General features: G+C 42.6%; 1 protein-coding gene across 8 annotated transcripts in view; it reads right to left on the reverse strand.

Annotated features, from left to right (window-relative positions):
* Window positions 1–1,045: 1,045 nt before the first annotated feature.
* foxp1b (forkhead box P1b) overlaps window positions 1,046–19,513 on the reverse strand; it is a 150,130-nt gene continuing 131,662 nt past the window's right edge. For all 8 annotated transcript variants that reach the window (XM_083971023.1, XM_083971027.1, XM_083971028.1 and 5 more), the window contains 9 exons: window positions 17,732–17,819; window positions 16,380–16,463; window positions 11,966–12,170; window positions 11,683–11,759; window positions 10,951–11,052; window positions 9,723–9,844; window positions 8,773–8,842; window positions 8,421–8,587; window positions 1,046–5,774 (listed from right to left, as the gene is read on the reverse strand). In XM_083971023.1, the coding sequence (XP_083827149.1) occupies window positions 5,630–5,774; window positions 8,421–8,587; window positions 8,773–8,842; window positions 9,723–9,844; window positions 10,951–11,052; window positions 11,683–11,759; window positions 11,966–12,170; window positions 16,380–16,463; window positions 17,732–17,819 (1,060 nt within the window). In that variant the 3' untranslated portion in view covers window positions 1,046–5,629. The remainder of the gene's footprint in view (window positions 5,775–8,420; window positions 8,588–8,772; window positions 8,843–9,722; window positions 9,845–10,950; window positions 11,053–11,682; window positions 11,760–11,965; window positions 12,171–16,379; window positions 16,464–17,731; window positions 17,820–19,513) is intronic.

Raw genomic sequence — 19,513 nt, forward strand, 5'->3', positions numbered from 1 at the left:
TTTAGTGAATGTAAATATTAAGTTATTCACAGAGAGCAAATTTTGGTCTTGAAGTTTTTATCCAGTTAGACTGAATTTATGCATGGAAGGCCAGTATTGGCTGATCATGTCACTGTGTCAATATATCAACAGAGACCCACTGTTCCCATAATATTTCATCCAACTTTATGGACTATAATAATATCATATGTTAGCGTCTCAGTAAGTTACTGTGTGATTAATTTATGTGAATGCTTCTGTTTATGGCAGATTTTTTTCAAAGACACACAAACATCTTCCATTACTGTGTGTTCGCTCTAACTTCATGTTATCTGATCAGTGTCATGAAAAACAACACGAACACACATGAAGCCGGAGCGTCCAGTGAAATACTGCCAACAGAAAGATTGCTTGTGATTTTATATCGTTTCCATTAAATCTTGTCTTTCAAAGGCCTTAATTAATAATACACTTGACATTTATGTTTTCCAGCAATAAGCTAAGCAAGAAACGATTTATGTCACCTAAAGCTTTTTAACAAATCAATGCAACTATTTGTAATTGCTTGTTTCACAAGATTAAAAGTGCTTAGACTTGATCTTTGTCTCCTGTTTAGTAGCCAACATGACCTGTGCCTCTGTCGTAAAAACCCAAGTCCTGGTCTTCAGCATTAGCTCCTGTCACCAAATCCATATCGCTATTATTTCTGGAATTTTAATGGTGTTACAATTTATAGCTTATCAAATGCAGTTACCTAAATTGCTGTTAGGGAAAGACAGTTTAACTGTCTCTTTTTAATTACGATATAATTTAATGTTGAGGGAGGCTGAGACGGGACTCCTGCAGAAGATGACAAACACAGGTCTGTGTTGAACTCCTCTGCAGGTGGAAATATCTGGTCTATCTGGTAATGTGAGTTCATCTCAGTGAGAAACTTTTGACACTTTAACAGCTGAACAAACAGGCTGCGCTGGGTAAAGCTGCACAAGTGCGTCTTTAACTGTTCAACTACAACACGCAGGAGACTGTTTGAAACAGATGCAATCAGAGACTTGAAGAAACGATCTGAACAACCAGCATTTTATTGCATGTTTAGAATGCTCACGTCAGTCATCGCCACTGACTACAACAGAGTGGTCTGCATCAGACAGACAAGGAATGATGAGGAGGTTACAGACTGATGGAAATGATGAGCAATAATATTTCTCTATAAAAAACAGGAAAAAAGAAACTACAGAGCACATCTTCAAAGAAAAAAAAGAGTGAAAGAGAAAGAAAGACAAGCTCCTGCAGGATGAGAGCACCTTGACAGCTCTTCGGCTGCCTCCCCCTATCCCCTCTTCTCTCCCTCCCTCCCCCCTCCGTGTGGAAAAAAAAAGTGTGATGAGAGAGAGAGGGAGAAAGAGGAAAGAGGGGGATGGAATGACAGCGGGCTGGATGGTTAGTGATGGATGAAACAATGGCGTCTTAGCTCGGGTGCCAGTGTGTGTGTGTGTTTGTGTGTGTGTGTGTGTGATGTTACGGGGAGATCTGATGCCACACGGCCGCAGTTTGCAGGACGTTACACCTCTGACCTGCCTGCTGTGCTTGGTTTGACTCATTTACAATGACCCTTGAGATAAAAATATAAATATCTTGATGCCAAACAAAATGTGTGTGTTTTTACCTACGTGACATGGATGAGGAGGACACATCTTTGATGCATGAGTGAAATGAAATTCTCAAAAAAAAAGGAAAAAAAGACAGCATTTAACAATATTCTTTACATCTTGGCACTGCATATTTTTCTTCTTTTTCCTATTAATTTCATATAAAATATCATTAGATTGATACACCCTTATATTATTACTGACCACTTAAACCATACCCCCCCACCACCCCCAACTCTGTGACCCTGGGATTAGTCATGCAAGATATCTCCATCTTGTAGAGGAAATATACCTGTCTGCCCTTTTCTCAGAGCAGTAATCTTTAACATACAGCCACAGAAGGCAGTGGTTGGACCATCAAAAGGAAGTATCAAAAACAGCTTAACACAAAGAGGGAAAAAAATCTGTACAAAATGCTTAGGTCAATGATAACAGAGAAAAGTCTGTTTTCTATATTACAGTTTAAAATCCAAAATCGGGGATAATCTCCCCCCCAGCCTGCCCCTGCCCAGCTCACCCAGATGTCTGTGAGGATGATGTGATTTTTTTCTTTCTTTTCTTTTTTTTTTAAAGCAAGGATTACTAAGTAAAATACATTTGCAGCACAGTTTGCTATTCCAATACATACAGCAGTTTTTTCTCATAGCTATTTCATAGTTAATACAAAGCAGTGGCGATAAAGCAAACATCATAACACAAATGTATTTTTTGATCTTAAAACAAAAAAGGAGAGAGAGAGAGAGAGAGAGAGAGAGAGAGAGAGGGAGAGAAATAGAGAGAGAGAGAGAGAGGACAGGAAAGGACAGAGGCTATACTGACATGTATGTACAACCTAATATTGGAACGCCCTTAAAACAACCCATTAGAGAACAGACAGGATGAATGTGCCACACACAGCTGGGTGATATCTCCATGAACAAAAGGCCTGAGGTTTGGATTGGTTTTGGCAAAAAGGATGAAACCTTTAAGATAAACAAGCTCTAATTTCATTTTTTCTTATTATTTTTTTGTACTTTTTTTTCTCTCTACAGTATCAGACTACACATGCAAGACATACAACTAAGTGCAACTGAGTGAAATGTTTGTTTATTCCTCTTCTCATTTAATTGAATCATTCCCTATAGGTTTGAAATGAGGTATGCGTACTAACGGTTTTCTCATGCTGTTATCTTTAGTAATGTCAAGCTACACATGCTGAGAATGTTCTAATCTAACCAGCGCTTTTCCCTCCTTTTTGAATACCAAACAAACCAGCCAGATGACTGGGGGTTTGTGGATGAGCTCGGCTCTGTTCTCACGATCCTAGCCCCGGCTGTAACTGACCCATCCCACAGCTGCCTGGATATTAAATACATCTTCTGGAAACCACAGATTGCCCTTTTTCCTTTTTAGTTAATGAGCAGTGAACTTAAAAAACGATAATAACAATAACAATAACTGCCATAAAGTACCTTGTACCCAGCTTATTAGTTGACAGGAGTGTTTTTTAATATAAAAAGTAATAAGTTGACAGAAACTAAACACAATCATAAAGTCTTGCCAATCTTAACAAAGACACTAAAACCCCTAACAAGTGGCATACAATCATTTCAAAGCATACAAAAGTTAAGGAATAAAAGAAGAGACACATTGAATCATTGTGTGGTCCAGTTGAAGTAGAATCCATTTCACATTGTTCTCTGCAAAGCTTTTCCCATTTACCAGTATATTTTTCCTCACCAGCTTTTCTCTACATACCCTTTTATGTTGCACACAAATCTGTTCCTGACCAAAAAAGCTCCCTTTTCAACTCACTGGCCCAAAAGAAAAAAAAAAAAAAAGTTTCCCTAATTTGGTCATCGTATAGTCAGACTGTCAGCGCCTCCCATTCAGATTTGGTCACTGCAAGACATTACTGCAGCAGTCCTGTTCGAGACACACCCCTTTGGTTTTTTGAAAAAAATTATTATTATAAAAATGAATGAAAACACCAGTTTGAGGAGCATTTCCCTCGATTGAGTCTACCACCGGCCCGACTGCAGCCGCGGAGATCGTCCAATGAGAGAGAATTGAGGAGAGATATTTGGCCTTATCAGCTATTGCATGGAACACACAACATTGACTTTGTAGTTTATCTTTGGTAGTCACAGAACAAGATATTAAAACACATTAACAACTAAAAAAAAAGCCAAATAAAACATAAAATAAGAATAATATAATAATAATAAATAAAAAAAATTAAAAGTGGTTGATTGCAGTCTTGAAATTCATGGTCTCTTTAAAATTTAACTCTATCGAGGCTGGAATTTTTTTTTTTTTTTGTCGGTCACAAAACCACATGTGGATTTCACTCAGTTCAATGTTGTGGACTACAACTATTGGCTTTTTGGGTGACACTGAACAACGAGGCATCCACATCCCCCACATGGCATTTACTGTACGTCTGGGCCCCTTTATGATGGCTGTCAAATGCTGGAATGTGCAATGTTTAGGTCTTATTGCAAGTCTTGGGATTTTGTTCCCTTGGAGGAAAGAAAGAAAATGAACATTTCATCTGGTGTGCAATTATTAACACTCACTAAAAAACTTAAAACTGGTCATGCGTGTGATACAAATAAAACTACAGGGAATGCACGTTTATCTTTCAAGCTCTGAATGAAATTACAGCGTGGAAAAGCAGACACATTTGATTAACAATGACAGTTGTGTTCAGGAATCACAATTAGTTGGTCTAAATCATTATCTCGCCGGTGCACACCTGACATTTTCATTTTGCTTTAAAAAACCCGGAGCTTGTAAGTGATCAGAAATTCTGTTGCAGCTAAGCATGCTCTGCCGTGAGGGGCTGTTTTAAAGTATAATTTCATAAGGATAAACCATAACCTGCATGATTTCTCTGTCATTCATTCGCATCTTAAATTAAGCTTCATTGATGCGTGGAGAGAGCCTTCATTATGAGTAGTGCATTGCCAATGGACTTCATGAGGGAGGGGGTGAAGGGTGGGCTACACCTCAGAGTGGTGGTGAGTTTTTAATTTTTTTTTTTTTTTTCTATGTTGGGAAGATTGTGGAATAAATGACAGAAAAACACTGCTCGGTATCTGACATTCTGCTTCATGTGTGTGTGTTTAAAAGAACAACATGAAAGGAAATCATAAACATTCATCATCAAGTGCTGACCACACAGAATCTCCACAGCATGGGCATGAGGTCTGATCAGTTTAAAAAAAAAAAAAAAAAAAAAGATGCATTAGGTTGATATTCTATAACCTCTAACCCCCCAAAAAACAAAACAATACACCCAAATAAAAAACAACATCCCTCCCACCCTAGATGGAATCAAACCAATCAAAAGTGTTGAAGGCAGTGACAATGAACAGTCTGCACTCATTCTCCCTTGCACACACACACACGCACGTACTGTACGCACACACACACACACATACACACGGTGTAAATTAAACGTCAGTCATTCTCTCTCTCTCTTCAGTTTGTGGTTAGATGCGTGTGTCTGAGAGAGAGAGGAAGAGAGCGAGAGAGAGAGGAAGAGAGCGAGACAGAGAGAGAGAGAGAGAGAGAAAGAGAGAGAGAGAGTGGGGGTGGGTGGGGGAGAGACACAACCCCTCTTGCAGTCCGCAGAGTGCAGTACGTCCTGGCTGCACGGCGAGGGTCTCCCAGAGTCTGACCGCGAGCACGTCGCCCCCGTACCAAACAAGTCCGTCCGACACATGAGTAGAAATGAAGTTTTCACTTTTTAAGCTTTTACTTAAATCAAAAGTAGAAATGAATCAGGAAAAAAAAAAAGGACCCTCGCGTCGGGGGGTGTACTTCTGTGTTGTTTGTGTGTGTTTTTGCTATGTATTGTAATGGCACTAAAAAGTTAACTTGGAGACATTTGAGAGCTGTCATCAGTGGCTGAGACTGCAGTTCAGTGTTTGTTATCTGCGGAGCGCTTCTCGTCTCCCAGATGACCCAGACTGCCTCGGCCTCTGAGGCTGGGGAGGGCTGCCTGGCGCTAACCCTTACAGCATGTCGTCGTGGCCCTGGTCGTCGTCGTAATCTCTGTGGTGATCGAAATCCGGACTGTGATTGGCGGTCGTTACCAGGGAGAGGGGCCCTTCGTGGTCTTCGGGGTCCAGTGGTTCCTCCTTAACGCTGATGTGATGCCTGGAAGAGAAGAGAAGAGAGGGAACATGTAGCGTCACTTCTGCCAGCTTAACTTTCTTACAAGCAGTTTTTTCTTCTTCTTCTTCAATAACCTCTCACACAGGCAGCCACAAAGAGATACAGACCTGAGCTGATTCTGTTTATAGAGAAGGAAACAGGGGAACAAAAACAAATGTCTGGCTACAGTGAGGCTGTGAGCGGGGGCCTCAGTGGTGCTGATGATAATTTCAGCTTTCTTTTGAGGTATTCCAATCCCGGCAAAGCTGCAGGCTTTTTATTTTCATGGCAACCGACAACAGGGTATTCACTTAGAATTGATAAATGAGGAAGATTAACAACGTGAGACGAGGGGAGGAGAGAATGGACTCTGCGGAGCGAGTGGGCTGCCGTTGTCAGCCTCCTGGTGGCGGAGGATCAGCGGCGCGCTGTGTGTTCCCCTTCCTGCTCGTTAACATGCACAACCTGCGAGGCGGGTCTCCAGAGGACGACCCTGAGCCGGCTTCTATCATTAATCAACTTCAAGCAAACACAGCGAACAGACACCGCCATACATGCTTTAAACTCCAGAATTAATGCATATTTTCAACCAAGTGTCAATAAGGGAAGAAAAGCGCTGGCAGGAGAGGCGTGCGAGAGAGAGCAGCAGCGGCGCACTCGGCACAACACTGTGATAAGAAACAGAGCCCTTATGAGAATAATAACGCTGTCACTTGTAAACAAGGCAAAAACATGAGCCCCCCCTCCCCCCAAGCTTACAGCCTGGGCAAAAGAGCCACTAAAGAGATGAGATCTGCCAAATTTCTCATTACAGAAACAGAGCAGGAATGAAGCGCAGGGGGAGAGGAGGCCTGGCTGTGGCAGAGGGAGACAGAAAAAAACATTATGAGCAGCTGCAGGGGACTTGCTGCTCTAACCTGCGGTGCCAGGCTGCTGGAGTGGAGGTAGAGCGGTGTCAGGATGAGGCACCGGGCTCATTTACTACAACAACAAGGGACAACTGGCACATTCTTCATCACCAAAGCACACATTTGATTTATTCACACCAGGACGTCTTGTGTAATTTGCAACTATTGTGATGGAGACGCTCCTATGCTAATGAGCTGACATATTTTGGTGTAAATTATAAAGAGGGGAAAAAGTAAAGTCAGCTTTTCTATCATTTTCACATCAAAGTAACTCCACAAGTGCCGTAGCCTCAGGTCTGACTCTGTGGCTGCAGGGCAGACATGAAATTGTTATTATTATGCTATTGAACTGCATGCTGATTCCACACTTTGCTTATAATTAGCCTTCTCTGGGTACCTGATTCGCGTCTGGCTGTTTAACAGAAACAGACTCTGGTTTCTTCGCTGTGTTAAAAAGCTGTGTCCTGTCAACCGGCAGCACATGTGGAAAACACATGTTGTAGCGCAGTTGACTGTGATGAACTTGTATTAGCAACAGTGTGAGCCTGAGTTTCATAGACTAACAGGGGGGGGTTTTGCATATGTTAGGTTTAAGGCTCATTCCCTGAGTGTGAGTACACTCACTGTATATAACACTCAATATGAAGGCATGAAACGATGGGTATGTTTTGTTAATAAGAGAATAAAGTTCTTTAAAAGCAAAAGAAAACAGTTTTAACTCATTTTGTACTTGCATAAAGCTTATAGATATAATTATAAAGAAAGAGTTAGCGAGCTCGATCAGCCTAAAGATAGAAGCAGAGGGGCAGAGGGAGAAGCAGGCTGCCTTCAGGCCAGCACACCCATCCTGTCTCTGCCTTTCCTGTTCCACAGCCATGCTCAGAGCTATGTTCACAGTGATTAGGGATGGCACTTTCTTTCATTTGGCCAGGAGCTCATTACTGCACCTTCTTTTTTTGTTTTCAGGCAGAATTTCCCCCAAGCTCAGACATTTCAGGAGGCCATCCCCGAGTCTACCCGCGCTGCACATCGGTGGTCTGCCCTCACATCTGGAAACGATGCAGTGTGCGCTGTATTATTTTAGGCTTCAAACAACTTAGCAGACACTCCTATACAACAAGTGAACGGGGAGCTGCGGTTTCCAGGCCGACCGCAACTTTCCTACATGAGAATCTTGGATGATGTCCTCCAGACTAATTATGCTTTTGTGTTGTTTTTCTTTCAGCGGCTCACGAGGCGTTTCTCAATGTGTTGCAGCTCATGTTGCACCGTGTCGGAGCCAGCAGCTCTGTCACTCTGCGTTCTGGCATTTTATAAATATTTTAACAAATTGGAATGCTGATTATGGCGAGACCGAGACAGACAGCAGGACACATAAAGGAGAGTTCATAAACTCGCTGTTAAAATAACAGAGGGGCTGCACTCTTTTCTTCCCGAACGGTCTGATGATGGAAGCTTTGAAAAGGTGGAGTTTCCTTTTCTGCAGGGAGGCCAGCCGCAGCTCTGGCCATGACCCCACACACCACTCCAATATCATCCGTCTTCATTTTATTTATTGTCCTCCCTGGCATTGTTTCTATTTCATCTGATGCCACGCATTAGGTAATTTTAGTGCATATTGGGTGGGCGCTGTCTACATCTATTTAGAGTGTTACAGTCTCAGTGGAGCTGAAACTCTTTCCCTTTATTCTCTTTTCGTACACAGACTGTGTTGGAGATAGAAAGTGTGTGTGCCACTCACATAGCTGGCAGGGGTGAGCGTCCTGGGCTGCTGTCACTGCCGTTGCTGTTTCCATGGTCCATTGCTCCATTCATCTCCTCACGGATGGCGTTGGCCAGGGAGTTGAGGGTGGGACTTCCAATGGAAGCAGTAGTGTATAGAGGTATGTTGTTTTCTGCCATTGAAGCCTGAAAAGCGAAGCCCGAAGCATTAAATTTGAAACGGAAGAGAGTTGTCAGCACTTTCTCAGTTGCCCATCACTCTTTTCACACCAGTATATCCCCTAACAACAAAGACGGACAGAGACTTTTCTTTTCTTTTTTTCACTTTTAAAGTGAGGCAGCTAAACGATGAAGTCACATTTTATTTTTACCTGGAAGGCAGCAGAGAGGGTCGGACCATAGCCCAAGCTGGTCTGAATGTTCTTCACTAAGGCTGGACTTCTGCAAACAGAAAAATTAAATTACAACCACAGACTCATGTCTCACCTAGCATGTGATCTTCGACTACAGTATCTTATTTCATAAAAAGAAATCAATGCACTTTGTATAAGAACTAAATACATTTACTGGTGTAGTAATGTGGAGATTAAGGCAATAGTTCTGAGATGTTCAATCACTTGACAATACCACACAACTATCACCACTTTCATGGAGAAGAAAAAGGACTAAGCTGATGGAGGTAGGTCTTGAAAGCATGATGGATGGCAAGCTAAACACAGAAAGCATGATGGCAACACTGGTGGGGAGCATGCAGGTGGGGGAAGGGCGGGGGGCCTCAGGGGTTTGCAGGGCAGGCGGAAGTGCTTACTGTACGAGCAGCTCGTCAAAGTTCTCATCAGTGGCGTATTTCCGAGGGCGGCCTCGCTGTATGTGGCGGCCGCGCTTAAACTCCTCATCATCAACAGTCCAAAAGGACCCAAACTCATCCTCTACTCTCACAAAGCACTTATGCAGGGAAAGGTTGGTGCGAATGGCACCCTGGGAAAGCAAACCAGCAAGGGGGGGGGGAAAGGGCAGGGGGGAGCCAGATGCAGATGCAGTGATCGACAGGACAGGGACAGAGGACGGACACACAGACACAAGACAGACAGACAGACAGACAGACGAGGGGAGAGGGTGAGGATCAAAATGAAAATAAGCCATTGTGGGTTATGAGGCATCACCAAAAGGCTTCTGAAAGCATGAAGGGGAGGCACGCCAAAGCAAGCGGGGACTTTGGGCGTTATGGCAGACAGACAATGAGATGGAGCAGCAGCAGCCTCTTCCCATCAGTCAACGGTGAGACAGACGCTAGTCGGGGCTCAAAAGGCCGACAACCTACCCACTGATCTTTTGAGGCCGTCTCTTTTGGAACTCTATTTCGTCGACTGTCCACACAGCCCCTTTTACGTTTTCTACTCGCACAAAACACTTGTGAAGACTAAGATTATGCCGGACTGCATTCTGCAGTTGGTGTAAAGACAAAAAAGAGAAGAAAAGAAGGTTGCTATCAGTACAGTAAACATGTCTGCATGGGAAGAATTTCATTTCAAGGAAGAAATATTTTGACAGGCACTGGGAGAAACCTGAATGAAAACAATAAATAAACCAGAATGTTATTGGCAGTAAATGGTCCTTGAGTTTCAAATGACTTAAACAACATGTAAATATTTACTGGTCTCCATGGCAATACAGTTAGTGACATTCTTTTTTCTTATCATCCAGACGGTCTGAACAGTGTGAGGTGGTAAAAACTTAACATTTTATTCCCAATATTCGGCTGCTCACTTTGAGTCGGAATTTCCCTCCGCTAAAAAAATTACAACTTTAAATTCATGGACTCTCATACATCGTCCCCTTGTTATTCCAGGAGCTATACAGAGTGCATGTGTATATAGTAAGAGTGTATGTGTGGAAAAAGAGTTGTGGAATCCAGTGTTTATAACTCCAATGTGCCCCTATGGAGGGGCTGTCAGTAAGTGTGGGAGCTGATGGAGGCTGGGGGGATGGAGCAGGGTGGTGTGTGTGTGTGTGTGTGTGTGTGTGTGTGTGTCGTGTTGGTCTCATCTCACAGATCAACTAAGGCTTAGTAGGGGCTTTCATCACTGTCTTTCCCATTAAAATCTCACTTTCTCTGACTCCAGTCATCTCTGTTTTTCAGACTAATGTTTTGTTTTCATTACGTGCGTGCATGTGTGTGTGTGTGTGCGTGTGTGTTTGTGGCCTAGTAGAAAACAGAGTGTTCCCTTCTGAAGTGAGTGAGGGACTCAGCCAGGAGTCACTGGCAGAGCACTGCTAAGTTAAACTAATGCCACCCACCCTTTCTCTTTCTTGCTCTCCTTTACAAGAATGCACATATTCCTCTGCTTGGTTTCTCTGTGTGGTTCATGTGTTTGTTTAAAGGGTGGTTCATTTGGACAGAATAAGTGGGGGATTGTTATGTATTTGTGTAAAGGTTCATTTCTGGAGGTATTATGCATGGCTATCATTTAATTCTCCCTAACGTCAACACAATGTCTCCTTCTTCTCTGGTGCCGATTTGAAAGAGTCAGGAGGAACAGCAGAATTACCTTCCACGTCGCTGCGTTGCGCCTAAAATATGCAAACATTCGTGTGAACCAGTTGTAGATTTCATTTAGTGTTAGCTGCTTTTCTGGAGATTCGAGGATTGCCTGGATGAGAGACAGTGACAGAAACAAACATTTACAATTTTGCTCCCTTCACAAAATGATCAATAATTCACCAGAGGCATGCAGGTTTGTGTGTTCTCTTGGGGAAAACAAGTTGCCTATGTAAAAAGTGCACTGTGTTTATGGGAAGTCTCCTCTGCTGCACTTTCTGTTCAAAAAACGGCAGATTTGAATACATTTCCCTTTGTGGGTGTAAATGAAGGGCGAGCGAAAACATTTCTCAGGCAGATTACAGGGCAGCAATTATGGCCAGCGCAGATTAATTCCTGAGATCCCAGATTACTACAGCCGAGCGATAATTGACTGGCCATCTTAAAACAGGTTCATCCCTACTGTTGTGTGAAATGAATTTGGTAATAATCACAGCCACTGAAATGCTTAATCAAATGCAATTGTCATATGTGGCTGTTTTTTGAATCCCGTACGCATTCTTGCACTCATTTGAAGACGGTTAATCTGCCCTTCAGTTTAAATTGTGTTGAAAAGCGAACAGAGAGAGAAGTCAGACAAAAGTAGTTTAGTGACCTTCTGTATGGCACAACGTAAAGTCGCTGTATCTCTGCCATTTGCAAATCAAATAAGATTAAAAAAAAGCTCAAGCAGAGTCCTTACCTGTCTTATTAGTGAGGCGTACGTGAACGGCGGTCTAACATCTGCATTCATGTAAAACTCTTTGTTCTGACTGAGATCTGCACACAGGGCACAAACACAAATGGTGTCAACATGGGATTAAATGATCGGGTGTCAACAGTAATGTCCAATTAGAGGCTGATAACGTAAATTAAAGCGTGATTACATGGCTGTGCGCGCGTGTGTATACAGTTGCGGTATGTGTGGCTACGTGGTTATTAAGCAGGACAGATGAGTGTGACAGTGTGTGCACATCCCGCAGTACCTGGAGAGATGGGCATGTTGTACTTTTCCGAGTAGCGCCGTCGCATGGGGCCCATGCTGTGGAGGCTGTTGGCTGTGATGACAGAGTGGGTCTGGGATAGGGGTGTGAGCGGTGCCGTGGGTGTGGTGGGGGTCTGGGGCAGGCTCAGAGGAGGGGAGGCCTCTGGGGCCGACTTAGACAATGTGACGTTGGACACCAGGTTGAGCTGAGGAGAGGAAGTCAGAGCCGGACCAAACAGACAGAGACACACAGACAGACAGGAGCTCAGTTAGTCTACTAATTACCCCTGTGTCTCAGACACCTCATTGACTATGCACATCTCCTCTCTAATTGCAGGTGGGACCTGAGATGATCCATGAACGTTTGCTAAATGTTTAGAAAACAACCCTGGAGCCCTCCACTCCTCCACCCTCCTCCTCCTCCTCCTCCGTTTCTTCACACTCTCCACCCCCTCCCTCCCTTCCTCCTTTACTCACTGCCGTGTCAGGCCTGTTCCCAGCTTTCTGTTTCGCCGCCTTTGTTTAATCTTTTGTCCCGTTTGGACGAACATCCCCACCCCCCCCCTCTACACCTCATCTCCCCACTGTGGGTCTGCAGCGTGGTAACCGGCGAGGGTTGAGTAGTGGAGGGAAGATGGGCGGCCCGAGCAGCTCTGAAAAATGACAGTGTGATTCTCACCTACCGCTGAGCAGCCCTGCTAATAAGGCAGACAGAGGAAGAAGCCAATCTGGGCTAATTACAAGCTGAAATTTTATAATGAGGACTCTAATTAGGAGCTGCTTACAGAGGTGATCTGATGATTAACTACTGTATCTGACTGACCTCCATCATCAGAGCCGTGATGGCCGGAGTGAAGATGGCATTTTCACGGACAGCCTTGTGCAGAGAATATTTGGTATCACCACTGAGGCCTGTGTGTGTGGATGGGATGGGTGGGCCGAGGAGAAGGAGGGATTTAAGTAATAATGGCTACAAGGTAAACTAATTATGGCAAGTGCTCCAAAGGTATAGCATGGCTTCCAGCAGCTGTGGCGGCTGCGAGCCAAGTGCCAAGCCTCCGTACTGAAGCAGCAGTCAAGTGGAAAATTCTAGCCTGACCCCCTGCTCCAGCTATTAATTGGCAGGAAAACTAATGACACATATACATATTCCCACAAAATTGTTCTAATTGCTAATTTGCCAAAGGAGGCCAGTTTCCAAATTAAACATGACTTCAGACTGTGAGAAAAAGAAAAAGGAAAAAAAGAGCACAGAGGGAGAAATAAAGAGCAGGAGAAGTGGAGAGAAGACATCTCATCGCTGACATCATTTGTTGGTTACAGGGGATCAGATGTCTAATTTCTGCTGATAATGGCGGGAAGGTGATGGTGGATTTTAACATCTGATTCTACACAAAAACGCTGAACCACCAAATTATCATTCATCACCAACAGGTATAATAAGGATATTTAAGACTAACACATCCAGAGTGCTGCCAAAGTAACATTTTTTTTTTGTTTAATTTAATTTAATTTTTATACACATTTCTATTGTTTAAAAATTAGGCATTTATCAATTATTAAGATGGAATCTGCTTTGCTCTTTGTGTTTTCTGACTCTCCCATTTTAACAGACGTGCGTCCAAGTCCTCACAATGTCTATTTATGTCTTGGAGGGTGAACTCTGCCTTTTTGGCCGAGTCTACCCAAATAATTTGGATTATTGCTGGGATGCACAAATGCACACTACATCCTCACCAACGGTAGCAGCAGAAGACGTGTTATTCTCAATCATGGACAAAATAAATCACACTTGGGTTTGCGTGTTTCTGACACAATGCTATCAATAGAATGGGGCTGCGGTGTTGACTTCTCTTCCTGTGGATTAGCAGGCTTTGTTTCATGTTTCATCCATATTCCCTGGCCATAAACACACAGAGGCTTCAACAATAGGCCAGACAGGCTGGTAATAGCCTTGCCTTTGTTTGCCTCACCATTTGGGCTCACTCCAGTGCCTAGACAAAATGAGACTTCAGACTGAAATTAATTAAATGGTAATTGGTGATCTAATTATACTGGCTTTGACTCGGCAAGCTGCTAAAGAAAATAAACAAAAAGTCCCTCCTTAATTATGTATGGCGTAAAAGGTCAGATTTCTGACAAGAATGCTTAGTGACACCGAGTACAGACACCCACCCACACACACAGAGGCAAACACATACACACACAGAGGCATACACACACGGAGAGCCACGCACTGCTAATGTGGCACATTTTGTTTTGATCTTTCCCCCCGCCCCCAACCACCTCTGAATAATAAAATGAATCCTATTCATTTGAGGTTGTGCATGCACAGTATCAGTTTGTTTGTCTTTAATTATAACTAAATGTAAACCAGCAAACTCATCTGAGCTACTTCGCTATGACAGCTGGCTACTTAAACATGCCTTTATTATATGCAACAGCACAGAACAGCAGAAAAACAGAACTAGTAATTACTGCAAGAACACAATTGTTACTTCAGAGTGCCTCTGTCTGCAGTCAGCTCTGAGAATACTTTCATTCAGCATCTACTCAAAGGAGGCTTTTTTTTTCTGGCCACCTCTGATGCTGCAATCCTACTAAAGCCTGAGTGGGGCCACTGGCCCTGACCTGTGTAAGGCCACCACTCACCCATCCGAAGCCAGACATATTTATCATAGCATTTCATAGCAGCTCCCAGCAGGAAAAGCGGCGCTGGAGAATGGGAGTCTATTTATTTGAATAAAAATCCCTGCTCGCCCCCTTGAGAGTGTTAACGCTGAGCTCTGACACAGCCATTCTCACAGGCCCCGGGGAGAGAGGAGAGGTAGCGAACTCAAGATGCTATCTGCCGCCCCTACCACTTTTCATATACAAATGTCCCTGTGTCAGAGCCCTCGTTTTGCACTCTAATCTACACAATCAGTGTGTGTGACACAGGCGCAGCTTTAACAGACAGCCTATTGTCGTTCAACATCTCCAGGCGCTTTATGTTGACTGGCCGTGCTGTGTGGAGCGCACATGCAGCCTCCGCACGTCAATAGCCGCCTCTCTGAGTGTAAATAAATGATCCAAGCTGCACAGAGTGTTCAGAGACAGGACGCCTGCATGTATATTGTGTGTCTGTGCGCATGATTTCAGTTTCACACCCTGCAGTGAAATGATCTTTACACATTTGGCTCTCTGAATGAACTGTCATACAGATTGAATTATGGTCGTGAGGCCCCTTCTTAAACAAGACAAAATAGCACAGACACTTAAATGCCATATGTTAAGCCCCTGCCCCTATAGGAAAGGGATTAAGCAGTGGGCTTTATGGCATGGCATATATTAAGAGTGATAAGCATGATGTTTGGAATGTGTCACAAAGATAATACATTGATTTGCTGTTACATTTATTAAGGATTTCAGTTGCTAACCAGTAATCCACATCCTGCAAGACTTGCAAGAACACCATCACCTCTGTTCACAGTCCAGTGACAACAGTAACAGTGCAATCTGACTTCTATGCCATACACAATTTAAATAAAATTAACGTTAAAACTAAAATGCTGGCCATTTTTTTTCTATTTTACCTTGACCCCAAGATTCTGTTCATATCTGACCTTACCAATTACTTTTACAGAACAGATAGCTGAGGGCAATTACTGATAACTTTTCCAAACGAGGGTTGAAATGTCTCCAGAGACGCATCTGTTATCATACAAAATCAATGTCAGAATCCAAATCAGCAGGTGCTACTAACACCTCGGCTGCCATCAGCAAGGAACATCAGCAAGTTTCTTTTAAGCATGACTTAACAATATCTTATAACCACATAGTGTATCAATCAATCAATAATATCCTATGTTCAGCCCTCATTGGAAATAGGAATAGGAAACAGTTTTAATGAATATGTTTAGTTGTTTCATTTGAAGCATTGTTTCATTTTATCAACATTTTTCTTCCCTTTCAGATTTTTCAACATGTATTGTTAAGATTTGTTTGGTATTTAATAAATGTTCCTTTTTTTTTATATCTGATGTTATCTGGCAGGAAAGCACTTTGTCACGTTGGTTTTAAAAGCACTAAACATCATATTGTATCTTGTTATGAAAATATTATATTTGTTATCTTTTATTTCGATTTTCCGCTACGTTCTCATCTTTTCTCTCTGCACAAACATGCGCTGCCTCTCTGAAGCTGCCACAGAGCAGTGCATCCAGTTCATCACAGACACTAAATTGAATCTCGGATGTCAGCAGATGTGGTCCAAACAATATTTACTGCCTCACTCAGGAGAACAGCTGTTTTTATTTAGCAGATAAATACGAAGATGGAGGAAGGGATTAATGAATACATGTGTGCCAATTAAGACAAACAAAAGGATGGGGGGGAGGGACAAGAGAGAGACGTATGACAGGGTTGCTACTCACCGGCTGTGGCGTGGCTTTGGGCTCCGTGGACTTGACATGAAGGTGCGTCATCATAGCTTGCAGACGCTCTTTGTCTTTCGCTAGCTGTAATGAGGAAAAAGAGCATGTTACATTTTTAATGAACAAAATCTTTATCTGCGCTTTTATTAATTCCATGCATCCCTCTGCCGTGAAGGCATCATTTGTCATGAGGAGTGAGGAGAACAAATCGTCTGTCTAATTATTTGTTTTTAAAAAGCCTTTGTTAACACCTCTGCACTTCAGCACAATCTACTGTCTCCAATTCAAGGTTAAAGCCTACTGCGTCTCATTGCCAGTAACAAGCCCAGGTCCTCTCTACCTGTCTCAAACTCAGTGCTGTGTTAGCTGCCAGCTTGAATTATGGTGACAGCCAGGCTGCATGCAGAGGAAGTCTGTCTCTGATAAACCTTCACTCTATCCCAGTGGATAATACACCAGAAGAGCGGAAATAACAGGACGTTGGTCTGGTGTAATGTTTGAGAAACTGAACTCTCATTGTTTAAGGTTAACCTTCTGTAAACCACAACTGTTTTATGGTCATTATCAGTCATTTCTGAGTATTATGTAGCTAAACACAAGTGAATACTGCATCAAGTCTGGAAGGCATTACATTCCACCCTGACTTGTATTTACTTTGCAACCGTAGAGGCCGCTAATTAATAAAAATACAGTTTAATGAAATGGTTGGATTTACTTTGCCCTGTAATACCAATAAATAAGTGCAGTCTTACATTAGCATAGTGGTCTTGTTCACCATTACAGAGACACACATATGACTCAGTGGCCATTATAAAGCCTCCCTAATGGAATGACAGTAAAGCTTTTTTCCATAAGTGCATTCTTAATGTACACACACATTTCTCATAGAAAAAGACCATTCGAGACCAATTGCAATAAAACCATTGATTACCGCATCAACAGTTTTCTGTGGCCGGCTACAATAACCTTCCTGTTCCTTTAACCCACTCAACACTGAGGGCCCACACCACTGCTGCCGAGTCATTTCATTTCACAAGTGTTTTATTGTTGGTGCCAAACAGTTAAAAGTCATAAATAACTTTAAAACCCAGTAAAATTCAAAATGTAATTATCTTCCCTACTTAGCCCCGGGTCCTTCATATATCTTTTCCTGCCTGCATACATAACACATTTTTAATGACTGGTTACTTGCAAATGTACAGAATTATTTCATTCTGCCGCCCCCCACCCTCCACGAGTGACCCCGTGGCTGATATCAAGCGGACGAGGGAGGGGTTCAGGCAGACACTGAGGAAGTGTCAGGAAAAGACGACACATAAATATTTGGGCCAAAACAAACGCGGAGACAATACCTGCAGCTCCAGCTGTTGTACGACCTGCATTTGCACCCGACACTGGGCCGTGCTCCTGTCATCCAGGGCGTGCTCATTGTTAAGATGCCTGCGGAAAAAAAAAAAAAACACACGAAAAAACTGATGTCAGTTTCACGTTGACCGTCTGCAGCCTTTTAGATGTGAGAGACAAAAAAAACCCTGTGATGTCTGCTTCAGTGACGCAACCTGGTAATTGAGGCACAATGCACAGAGAGTATGTGGCAGCGTTTAGGTAAATATTATGCAGAGCTCCAACATTAAACAAACAGCGAGTTGCAAAAATCACACACACAATGTCTGCAGAAACAATTCTTTTAACATGCACGGATGACACTCAATATTTCATAGCGGTCATGTCTGCTTCTACTACCGTTCACAGATAAGAAGAATCATTCAAGAATTTCAGGTTGGACTCCTTTGCTAAATTATGCAGCAGCTCCCTGCTGCCATTTCTTCAGGTTGAATTTGCCCTTTCTGCTTGTGCTTTTTTTTCTGTTAATTTTGTCGTTCAAATTAAAGTCATGAAGCCAAATGCAGAGGACAACAGGACGAGGAGATGGGATCTGTCACAAACTTGAATTATGGATATAATTATGCGTGATTATTTTATACTGGGAAGATGTTCTCTTTTCCTGTACATTTATAACTAATCTAAATAAGTAGCTTGCCGGGCAGGAGGCAGGTTTTTTTTTTTTTTTTTTCCTGTGATTTATATAAAATGGTGGAGATAAGGTTCACGAGTGAAGGAAATATGATTGGAGGAATTTTATCAGCCGCCGCATGAATTACTGTTTGAAAATGCTTATGCAGGGGCATTTCATTAATCATTTAATCATAATCCGAGCAGGATGTTTGAACTGATTTCACAAATACCCTTTCATTTCACTACTTCATTATGCTCGCTAATGGATCCAATATATTATATATATCATAAATTATATCACATCTTCGGTGACCATGTAGGTCACTGTCACCAGGCTGGCGCCGGCAGACGGCAGAGAGGTGTGTAACGCGTCTGCCTTTTCAAATGCACTTTTTCTGTCATTTACTGCAAATCAAAAATAGCCAGAGTCAACCTGTGAAGGTGCGGCGGAAGCGCTGGCGTTATGATGGCCCAATAAATTTGACGCCACTGGTTTATGTACAGACAACACATTTGTGCATTAAACACCACACATACACTCAGAAAACAGACACATGTGGGGGGGCGGGGGAGAGGAAAATTGATAGTTCTCTGCTTGAAATGGTGAAGGTTTCTCTTCAGCTTTTTCAACCTTGGAGGTGAACGATTTAAATCTTTATGGGGAGCGTGGTCTCTTCCCACCTGCGGGCCCTTCTTTTGTGTTTTGATAATGCATTTTTCAAAATGACTGTGATATACATTCGGCACTTTGATGTTAATTATTGTGGCGAAAAGAAATTAAAATTATTTAAAGAAAGCGTGGGCAATAACCTCCCTCTCCTGAAATCAATTCAGACCTCTCTGGGCTTTCCATTTGCTTGAGTCAAATAAATGCCCATTTAATTAAGTAGCTCGGAAAATGAAACTGGTAAACATTTCAGGACATCTTACTAAATTTGAAAGAAGAAAATAATAGGTAAAGACGTTTCAGCTTCAATTTAACTGGCACAGACTGAATTTTCAATGAAGGGTGGCCTACGTGAGCAGCTTTGGAATTTCTCTGTTCATAGGAGACATGTGCCCTGCTTCTTTTCATCCTTTGTTACATTCCACTTTATTTCTTCTAATGACATGGAGAG

The sequence above is a fragment of the Trachurus trachurus genome (assembly GCF_905171665.1).
Source record: "Trachurus trachurus genome assembly, chromosome: 5".
In the NCBI taxonomy this organism is placed as follows: domain Eukaryota; kingdom Metazoa; phylum Chordata; class Actinopteri; order Carangiformes; family Carangidae; genus Trachurus; species Trachurus trachurus.